At 43.3% G+C, this 11,554-nt stretch overlaps 1 protein-coding gene across 1 annotated transcript; it reads left to right on the top strand.

Annotated features, from left to right (window-relative positions):
- The first annotated feature begins 3,123 nt into the window (after positions 1-3,123).
- LOC119335259 (60S acidic ribosomal protein P0-like) lies at positions 3,124-6,786 on the top strand. Its single transcript, XM_037607405.1, has 5 exons — positions 3,124-3,441; positions 3,548-3,616; positions 5,791-5,889; positions 5,972-6,364; positions 6,564-6,786. Exons 1-5 carry the CDS (start codon positions 3,178-3,180, stop codon positions 6,747-6,749), a joined length of 1,011 nt encoding a protein of 336 aa, XP_037463302.1. The 5' UTR covers positions 3,124-3,177; the 3' UTR covers positions 6,750-6,786.
- The last annotated feature ends 4,768 nt before the right edge of the window (positions 6,787-11,554 follow it).

Below are 11,554 nucleotides of genomic sequence, written 5' to 3'. Positions count from 1 at the left end.
TTTGACACTCAAAGTTTATTGTGTTCCCTCGATGACATTTCCGTCTCCTTTAGTCACTAATAATGTTAAGTGTGAGATGAAAAGACCATTTTACCCCTAGTGCACTATGTGACTGTCCAGGATATTTAAGTAAAAAAGTAACCACTGATTTTATGAAATATGTTCATTGATGTTTTGCATATATATGCACTTCAATAAAAATTTTCCTTAGCTAAATTGATCCGTGCATACAAAAGAGGAAAACACCTGCTCAACTTGCATAATCATATCTATGATTAGTACTATTTATCACACCCTCAAAAAAAAGTACAATTTATCACGTTCAAAGTACTCCGACACATACTCCTAAATCTTCTAACTAACACACATTTAAAACTACATTACACATAATAAATCCTCCAAACAAGTAGTAGACCGCGCGCGCCGGCAGCTACACACCACGCGGACGGCACGCAAACGAGGACGACGAGAGCGTGTGCTGCCGGCCACGAGCAGCCGGACGGCTGAGATGGTTCGCCCGGAATGAGGCAGTCGCTGTTGTTGGTCGTCCGGACCTCTGCCTCCTCTTTCACATGGCGCACGGCTGCTGCCGCGTGCAGCTCCGGTAACTCCCTGCCACATGCACTGCCCTCCGCCAAGTACCAGTTGCATGCCTCGTGTAGTTGCCGGATCACGGCGCTCGCGTTCAGCCCGAGAGTCACGGCCGCAGATGCCAACGCCACGGCCGCCAACCACCGGCGTCGCAGCAGTCGGACTTGTTGGTGGCTGAGATGCACCAACGCCTTAGCCAGCTAGAACAGCTAGCTACCTAGCCCGGCTGGCTCGATCCGTCTTGATCGATCAAAGCTAGCATAGCGCAAACCTCTTTTTACCGGTGCCGGGATCTACCGGCAACCAGCTAGCCAATGAGTACACGACACCACGTCAAGCATTCTTATACGGGAGATGTATTTCACTTGTTTCTTTGGATTTGCATGTAGTATATTTCATGCACTAGGACCAACCATGTGTCAGATAAAGGACACATGCATGGTTGGCCATCTCTTGCTGACACACAAGTACCTATGAAGCACGCACGCATTTTATTTTCGCTTTGACAATTTCAATCATGCATATCTTTTAATTTATAGTTTTATTTTTAAAACTTTTTTTATATTTGAACTTCTAGGATCAAGACCTTTACAACAAGATCATTCTTGGATATATTTGAAATGTTTAAATTTCAACGTTTTAATTCACTTATTTCGTTTAATGTATTAATTCGGTGTGGGAAATCTGTTTTTGACTTTAGTGAAATTATTATTTTGGAATGAGCTAAACTTGTATTAAGTGAAATTATTATTTTGAAATGAGCTAAATAATTTTGAAATTAGTTTTGTAATTAATGAAATATAGTATTTCAATAGAGTTTTTGAGTGAAATATATTTGAACGAGTGAAATATGTTTATTGAAATGATTGAAATCAATTTTTATATGAGTGAAATATCAGTTCCGCAAGCGCACAATGAAATTAGTTTGTAGTATATCTTTTGTAATGAGTGATTTTTTTTTCAAAACGAGTGAAATACAATATTTCAATTCAATGAGTGTAATGTGTTTTCTGAAATGAGTGAAATGTGTTTTTGTAGTGAAATAAGTTTACTGAAACTGAAAAATCATATTTGTGAGGATGAGTAAACAAATATTCAAAAGAAACCTATTTCAAAAGAAATAGCATGAACAAAACCTATTTCGTAAGAAATATGTGAAATAAACCTATTTTATAAAATGTGGTAAAATATATTTATTGAAATGATTGAAATCAATTTTTATATGAGTGAAATATCAATTTCGCAAGCATGCAGTGAAATTAGTTTTGAAATATATCTTTTGTAATGAGTGGACAAGGTTTTTTGAAACAAGTGAAACATAGTATTTTCAATGGAGTGAGTGTAATGTGTTTTCTGAATAAACGAAATCTGTCTTTCGTAAATGAGTGTAATATCCGTCTTTCGTAAATGAGTGTAATGTGTTTTCTAAAATGAGTCAAATCTATCTTTTGTAAATGATTACAATGTGTTTTCTGAATCTAGTGAAATGTGAAATTGACTGGAAGATTTTCCGAAACTAGTGAAATGTGAAGTTGACTGAAATGCTTTCTCTGAAATGAGTGAAACGGTAAAATTCAAACTAGCCAAGCGCATCCAAGATTGATCTTGTTTTACAGGTCTTGCCGCCCTGAATTTAAAAATATAAAATATTTCAAAACTGGATATTTAGTTCAAAAGTTATCAACATTTTATAATGTTGTATGGAAAATAAAATGCAAGTATTTAGTGTGTGTGCATGCAGCTCGTCCATCCGCTCTTCCTCACCCTGTCACGTGACAAAAGTACTGTTGTGGACCCCGTCCAACCCTGTATATCTATTTGTATAAGCTTGGTATTGCTAAAAGAAAGAAAATGAGGTCTACTAGCCACACCAATCTCAAAGCAATGTTTGTGGCCGATTCTATACCGGTACCTCCCTCCACCGGTAAAAAAACTTAGTCGGCTAGCATAGCTAGCTACGTAGCCCGGCGTTGCACACATACACAACTCCTATGCCTTCTTTTAGCTACCGTGGTGTAGTGACACCAGTCCTACACAGACACGTTCACACACAAGTAATCAAGCATACATGTATGGGATGCTACTGTCCTATACTCGTAGTTAACACCAACAAAGAAGACCACGACCGGCCAGCAGTGCTGGAACACGCGCATGGGCACACGCCGTTCCATGGATGCCGAGGTCGACGATCCGTCACCCTCCGCCTCGCCATGAGCAGCAGCAGCATCGACCCAGGGTGGGAAATAAGGAGAGAAGTTCGGTCATGGGGTTTCTTCTTCATTCTACCTGTGAACTAAAGCAGGGGTAAATTCGACTTTTTTGATTGCACCTGATTGTGTTAGCGGCCAAAAGTGATGAAAATGTCATTAAGGAAACAAAATGAAGTTTAGGTGTCAAAAAAGGAAAAAATAATTTTGCAGGGCCAAAAAGAAAAGCATATATTAAGAAAGGGCCAAATAAGGAATTCTCTCGAAAAAAAGGTCTCGCTGAAAGCTATAGGGGCGCCCCTCTCGCCACCCACAATCCCCGCGCCACTCACATCTCTGCGAGCTCACCCCGTAGGGTTAGGGTTTCAGGCGGGTAGCGATGCGGATCAAGAAAAATGTCCCCAAGATCGACAGGAAGCGAGACTACGACATGAAGCTTTGCAAGTTGCTGAATGAGTACTCCAGTGTGCTCATAGTGGAGGCAGACCACGTCGGCTCCACCCAGCTCGCGGCCGTCCGCAGGGGCATCCGCGGCGAGTCGGAGCTGCTCATGGGGAAGAACACCCTCATCCGCCGCTGCATCAAGGTGCACGCCGAGGCGACAGGCAACGACAAGATCAAGGCTATCATACCGCTACTCGAAGTAAGTCTCTCGGCCGGATCTTGCATCTTTCCCTGTGTGCGCCCATGATTCATCGTTTATCAGTATGCGTCCTTTAATTTGGTGCTGCTGCTGTTACTGATTGAAGGGAAACGTCGGTCTCATCTTCACCAAGGCTGACCTCAAGAAGGTTCGCGAGGAGGTCGCCAAGTACAAGGTGAATTAGCTCCTGTACGCCTGCCCTTGTCCTTGATTGCTGCCTAACTCGTCTGGTTTCTTTGCTAGTGCTGTAATTACCAGTCACGGGAATGATTATTGGGTGTAATAGTAATTCTGTGCAAGACAAAGCATGTTACTTGGGTATTTGACTATGCATCTTTGTGATTAGATGGGAGACGGTTCCAAATCTATATCATTTATGGGACGAAAATTATCTGTATGAATATCCTAGGGGTTCAAACACAACTCTCCCTATTATGGTAGGGGTTAGAGATCTGAAGTGGTTATTGCTTGTTGCTGCTGGCTTAGTTCTTATGTTCAAGATAAATTTGCAGTTTGTATCTTGTTTTAATTATTAGAGGGTCACTTGGGTGCATGACTTTGACGATTCTTCAGTAGTAAAACAGCTTGTTGGTTGGGATACAACTTGTGTCTTCAATAATGCAAATAGCAGTGTAGCACAAGCCGGAGGTTGTAGTATTATTGTTGGTGCTTTTTCTTACGGGATTATTGGTGCTTATTTGTATGAAATTTTACCTAAATGCAATGTTATTTTGTGTTGCATATCTTCATTGAGTATATTGATGCACCGTCATATGGGTGGGTGAAGATTTTGATTAGACAGAGGAGAACATGTGAGATCTTTATTGTGCATCTCAAACATATATTTGTCCTTTGATTATGTATTGTGAAAGCTGTTGCACTGATTATATTAAAACCTCGCGCAGTAGATATAAATACATCAGGTATTTGGCAAGATAATAATTGGAGATTAATGAATTCTTGTCTACTCTAATTTGCGGGGATGGTATGGAAGTTTCTTTTGTTTAGTGTTGCAGCTTAGGTACCAAGTATTCCCCAGAACTGACTTGTCTGAACTATTGAGATTTGAGAATATTTCCATTGATCATTTAATGTGGAACATTCCGACAAACCTTAAATTTTACTCCTCCGTCCGGAAATACCTGTTGAGAAATGAATGTATCTAGACGTATTTTGGTTCTAGATACATCCATTTTTATCCATTACTCCGACAAGTATTTCCGGACGGAGGGGAGTAGTATGGATATGTAACAATAGGAATATGGCGGTTGGTGCTTCCTGTATTTGTATGCAGTAGTATTTCCTGTTGCATGCTGTCATGAACCATAATGATAATACTGTATGGACCTGTCCTTTGAGTTTGTATTCCGACACTGCTGCATGGATAATTAAAACCTCATCTTGTTGATTGCTGTCTATGTTAATTCTGTAATTACTATTTATGGAAAGTAATGTTAGGTTGCATGGATTTAATAATAATTCAATCTTAACGCAAGTCTGCCAAAATTGCACAAGCATGGTTGCTTTAGTTATATGGGAGTCGGTTCTAGATCTGGATCATTCGTGGTTCTTATGGAAGAGGTTGGAGATCTCAAGTGGTTATCGTGTTCCAATGCTGCATGCATTACTCATCTGCAATCATGCGATCTTGGTTGCATGAATCTGGCGATGATTCACTTTTAAAACAGATTATTGGTTTTGTGATAAATATGAATATTGGATGGTTAGCGCTTATTTGTTTGAAACTTTACTTATATTTTTATGCAGTAGTACTATTAATGTCGTCATGGAGTATACGGATATACTCCCTATGAAACATTTTATAAGACGTTTTTAGATTCCATGACAGTGTCAAAAAACGTCTTATATTATGTTACGGAGGGAGTACTGTATAGGCGACTATGAATGTTATTTTGCATCTCAAACGTGGATTTGTGGAAGGTGAGCCTTGGCGCAGTGGTAAAGCTGCTGCCTTGTGACCATGAGGTCACCCTTCCCCAGACCCTGCGCAAGCGGGAGCTACATGCACTGGGCTGCCTTTTTTTTCCAAATGTGGATTTGTGCTTTAAATTTGTATTGTGAACACTGCTGCATTATACATTAATACATGTATAGTAGATATAAATACTTCAGGGAGTTTGGATTGCAACTGGAAATTAATGAATTGTTGTCTTTGCATTTATGTTTCATTTTTTCAAGTAGCCCACAGAACTGTTTTGTGTGAAACTGTGAACTACCGAGAATATATTCATTGATTATCTAATTTTTAAAACATTTCTAGTTTAGCCATGTTTTATCTTTGTGACCTGGTGAGTCAGTGACGCTGATCTTGTTTTTGTTGTACAATAGGTTGGGGCCCCTGCTCGTGTTGGGCTGGTTGCTCCTATTGATGTGGTGGTTCCCCCTGGCAACACTGGTCTGGATCCCTCCCAAACTTCTTTCTTCCAGGTGAGAACCATTGGTGATAACACTGTAGTGTACTCAGTGCTAAGCAAGAGTTCTCACCCCTGCCGTGTTTTTTTTCATTCAGGTGCTTAACATCCCCACCAAGATCAATAAGGGCACTGTTGAAATCCTGGCCCCGGTGGACCTCATCAAGAAGGGTGACAAGGTGGGCTCGTCCGAGGCTGCCCTGCTTGCCAAGCTCGGTATCCGCCCATTCTCCTATGGGCTTGTGATCACAAATATTTATGAAAATGGGTTAGTCTTCAGCCCTGAGGTTCTTGACCTCATGGACGAAGACCTGACTGAGAAGTTCTCTTCTGGTATTTGTATGGTTGCGTCACTGTCTTTGGCACTCTCGTACCCAACCATGGCTGCTGCAGCTCATATGTTCGTCAATGGGTACAAAAACGTGCTTGCTATTGCTACTGAGACAAATTACTCCTACCCTCATGCTGATCAGATCAAGGAGTACCTCAAGGTAAACCTCCTATTTTTTGTGTTATGCTTGCTGGGTTCAAAATGTATGCCATCTCTGCCTCATGAATGTTGCTCTGACTTCAATGTTAGTTGAGCCTTACAAAGATTATTGTCGTTCTTTGATAAAGCTAAACATACTGTAGTTTAAATGTATACACTGATGGAAGAATCTGAGATGTTTATGTTTTTTGTATGCCCAGGATAATGCAGAAACATGTGCTGAACCCGGTGCCACAAAGACAGGACTATCAGAGTTGCCGTTGGATGTGATAGAGAAGCTGCTGAATCATATTTCTTGCCGTGGTGGTTGGGCTCGCCTTCGTTGTGCGAACAAGTTTTGGAAGGCAAAGTTAGATGGTGCAAAAAGGCCCATGCAGCTGCCATGACTTATATTGCCATCAACCACGAAACCTACCTATTACAGCACTGATGGACAAGCCGTACATCGACTTCGCCTCCCGGACAGTGTCAGGAGAGCTAAACGAATCACTGGAGCACATGAAGGCGATTGGATTCTTCTGGCTAATGACACTAAAACCCCAGTAAACAAGATTGAGGCTGATGAAAAAGAAGCTATACTACACAGGAACCAGCTCTACAACTTGAGCACTGGACGCGTTATCCCTTGTCTTCTCATGGGGGAAGAGTTGATGTTGAAGTGAGGGTAGGTGCTATAGCTGGCTGCCTAGGTTCTCCCAATGGGTTTGTGGTGGTTGCTATTGTGCGTCCCTTAGATAGCCCATTTGAGCGTGAAGCTTATTGTAACCAGTCGATGGAACTGTGGGACGATTGCGAGTATATCGGAGGTCACAGGATGGAAGATGCAGTGGGGAACTACGTGCCACTTGATGATGAGCTGCTGGATGTAGTCCACAGGGATGGCTCTTTTTATCTCTTGACCAACGATGAAGAAGTTGTGAAGCTGGTCTTTGATCGCAATCAGATTGTGCAGCCAGTGTCAGGACTTGGAGTTATGTTGCGGGATGACTTACCAGCAGACAGATTTTTGGTGGAACAAGGCCAACAAATATGGCGGTACCTTGTTCCAGTGCAAACAGGGCTCCTGATGGTAATCAGATACATTGTGGGTCGTCAGACTGAGAGAATAAGAGTGTTCAAGCTCGAAGACAAGGATGACCAGCTCCGCTGGATTGAGCAAGATGATTTACCTGGTCACAAAGTATTCATCGGTCATGGGTGCTCAAGATGTTATGAAGTTGGTGATGAAGTTCTTAGCGTCTACTTCTATGATGACAGAGAGGAGCTGAGGATGCCTCAGTACTATTTCAGAGATGATTCAGGGATTGCAACAAGTTTGGAGATTTTTCCGTGGCCAGTTATCATGGGGGAGTCACAAATTGAGAGTGTCTTCATGGGGGAGTCACAAATTGAGAGTGTCTCCGAACGCTCTCCACCCGCTTGGTGGCTGCACAAGTGTCCTAGAGCGTGATATGAGTTGTAATACGTTCTCGTATCCTGCACTCTATCGTGAAGAATTTGCTGGCTTGAACTTTAAAGGCAGTCGTTTGTAGAGCTGGCTGTGCTTGGTTAAAAATATCTTTGAGCTATATATTTGCTGTAGACATATGAGGCTTCATAAAATTTCTGTTAACTTGTTTGGTTTTGTTTTAACCCTAGTGATTTTGTTTTGATTAACATGTATGACGAGATCATAAGTCCGATACTATGCAAGTGGTCGTCTTCTCTTTCATTCAGAGCATAGTTTGTAGTTTTAGCTGTATATATGATGAAGGATGATATGATAAACGCATGGTTGGTCACTGAACTAAAACTCGTAATCACGGTTTCGAGAAGAGGGTCGACGACCCTACCAACAGTGATAAGTACTTGCCTTAAGCTTGATAACATATATTGTGAGGCAAAATTAATGTTGCATACGATACATTGTCGAGGTTTGTCAAACAGCTTCACACACCCATGGGATTTGACATGTTCTGCTAGGAGCCGCTATCAACTATATGCTCGTGTTCATGTGTACGTGAACCTATAGGGTCGCACACTTAAGGATTTGACATGTTCTGCTAGGAGCCGCTATCAACTATATGCTCGTGTTCATGTGTATGTGAACCTATAGGGTCGCACACTTAAAGGGATGTAGCCCATTTGGATTGGATTTGAGTGAAAAATGGATGTAAACTTTTAGTGGGTTCAAGTGTTGAGTCCACCTCGAAAGTCTATAAAAAAGAGTGGACGCACCTCTTAGGGTTGATCTTTACTCTCCCTCAATAGTCAGCGCCACTTCAAGATGGCAAGAGGGACGAAACCCATCGGGTTTTGCCTATCCAAACCCACCCCCACGAGAAAATCACAAACCCGTCCCTGACCCTGTCACTGTCTGCGGAGCTAGCCTTTTACCCATCCCATAAAATCGTCGGGTTTTCTAAACCCACGGGGAAATCGGTATATTTAAGCAATCATATTAGCAACAAAAAAATAGCATCTCAGCAACAAAAAGAGCATATTTCAGTAGCATAACTTGGGCAAATTTCAGGACAATACAATACTACATAGTTCAACAGCTACAAGGAGCATATTCCAGCAGCATAACTTGAGAACAAAGAGAAATAACAACAACTACAAGTACCATTTTTAGCACAATACAATACCCCATTTCACAACAAAGATAAGCATATTTCAACAACAAACAAGATCATATTTTGCCAGGTATTGTCGGGTTTCGGGTTCGGGGACTATCGAAATAGGTGTAAACCCACGAAACATGTCGGGTTGTATAATGTGCCTAGCAACAGCCCCACGGGGATGAAAAGACGCCCATCCCTGTCCCCTAATAGGGTAAAAACCCGCGGGGATACGGGTTTCGGGGCCCCGTTGCCATCTTGAGCGCCACTCCCATGCCCCTTGATACGTTCCAAACGCATCTACTTTTTCAAACACTTTTGCTCTTGCTTTGGACTCTATTTTGCATTATTTGAATGAAACTAACCCGGACTGACAATGTTTTCAGCAGAACTACCAGGTGTTATTTTTGTGCAGAAATAAAAATTATTTTTTTGTAGAAATAAAAGTTTTCAGATTGGGCTAAAAATATACGATGATTATTTTCAGAATATATTAAAAATTATTGGCGAAGAGAACTAATTGAGGGGGGCTACCAGAGAGCTACGAGCTCAGGGGGCGCGCTGTGTGAGCTCGTGGGTCCCACAAGCCTCCGTTAGCCCTAACTTCAACTCCATAAGTACCATCTTGCAGAGAAAAAAACAGAGAGAAGGAATCACCGCGTTTTACGATACAGAGCCGCCGTCAGCTCCTGTTCTTCATCTGGAGGCTTGATCTGAAGTCCGTTCAGGATTCCGGAGAGGGGGATTCATCGGCGTCGTCATCATCAATCCTTCCATCAACAATTCCATAATACTCACCACTTGGAGTAAGTAATTCCTTCGTAGGCTTACTGGACGGTGATGAAGTTCGATGAGATTTGTCATGTAATCAAGTTAATTTGTTAGGGCTTGATCCCTGGTGTTAGCAGTTGCATGACGATCCCATGCACATACATGGTACCCATGTACCTGCCCACGATCTCTCTGCATGCGCACGTCGCCCAACTCTCTCTGTGCGCTGTTGCGCTGTGTACATGTACTATATATTCATATGTATGGAATGAGAGCACCCAAGGTGCATCTTCTCTCTCACAATACTACTCTACATGGTATCAGTTACCAGGTTCCTCTAAACCTCCCTTCCGTTGCACCCCGCTCTCGGCTACGGCAATCCCTCTGTCAGCACCGCCGACTCCTTCCCCTCTGCCACCCTCCGAGCTAAGCAGCGGCACCTCGAGCCCCATCCGCTCCATGCCGCTCCTCACCCCCGATGCCCTTGCATAGGGCGCGCTGCTCGCTCGCCATTATCTCGAGGCGAGCTCCTCCTCGGCGGTGCCCAACCAGTCGCTACTCGTCGGCGTTTTCATCAACCAACACGTCCCTATCGTGCTTAGACTCAATCCTCCCAACTTATCCCAATGACATACTCTTTTCGATGTGCAGTTCCAGGAGTCTGGCGTCACTAACCACCTCACCGGGTCCTCGCGCCGCTCGGACACCGCATGGCTCCAGGACGACGCACACATCCTCTCATGGCAGTACAACAGGGTCAGTCCTGAGATCTTCGTCTTACTGCACTGGCTGGTGCCACTGTTGCCGAAGTCTGGGATTCCATCGGCTCCATCTTCCTGGAGAACTGCGGGCACCGGCTCGTCGTGCTCGCCACCGAGTTCCGCCACATCTACCAACGCTCCTCCTCCATCCTCTCCTACTTCACCAGACTCAAGGAGTGCGTCGACCGGCTGGCGGACCTCGGCGAGCATGTCTGAAAGGATCGATATGGTTGACTCGAGGGAAGGGGTAAACTAGGTGAGCAACCTATATGATGCTAGCAACAACAATAACACAAGCAAGCAAAGGATACAACGCAAATAAAGCTTGCACAAAGTAAAGGTAAGAGGTAACCACAAGTGGAGCCGGTGAAGACAAGGATGTGTTACCAAAGTTCTTTCCCTTTGAGAGGAAGTACGTATCCGTTGGAGCAGGGTGGAGGCACAATGCTCCCCAAGAAGCCACTAGGAACATCTTAATCTCCTCACGCCCTCACACAAATGCGAGACGTCGTGATTCCACTAGTGGTGCCGTTGAAGGCGACAACCGGAGCTTTACAAACAAGGTTGGGACAATCTCCATAACCGAATTGGAGGCTTCCAACACCACCACGAAGCTTCACCACAATGGAATGTGGCTCCAAGGTGACCTATTGTAGGGTGAAACCCTAGATGGAGATCTTTCACGAATTGGAGGGGAAATCCCCAAGAACACGAAGAACACGAAAGAGGGAAAACACTCAAATTGACTAGATCCAATCACACAAATGCTAGATCCAAGAGCACACAAGAGATCACAATGATTTAAGGACAACAAAGGAAAGATACAAGGTAACTAGTTCATCCCAATCCTATGAGGAGAGAGGTCTTGATGATCCTATGATGGGGATCTTTCCCAAGATGGGGGGCTTGAATCCACTAGGGATCTTCTCCATAGGAGGTCTTGATCTCCATGGGATAGGTCTCTCTCTCTCAAGAGGAGGTACAAGGAGCAAAGCTCACTAAATCATGTCATATACTTTGCTATCCTTCCAAATGAGCTAGGGAAGGAGTTTATATAGC

Source organism: Triticum dicoccoides, chromosome 7B, assembly GCF_002162155.2.
Source record: "Triticum dicoccoides isolate Atlit2015 ecotype Zavitan chromosome 7B, WEW_v2.0, whole genome shotgun sequence".
NCBI lineage: Eukaryota > Viridiplantae > Streptophyta > Magnoliopsida > Poales > Poaceae > Triticum > Triticum dicoccoides.
The sequence above is the reverse complement of the archived record's forward strand: the minus strand, read 5'-3'. Positions and strand labels throughout refer to the sequence as shown.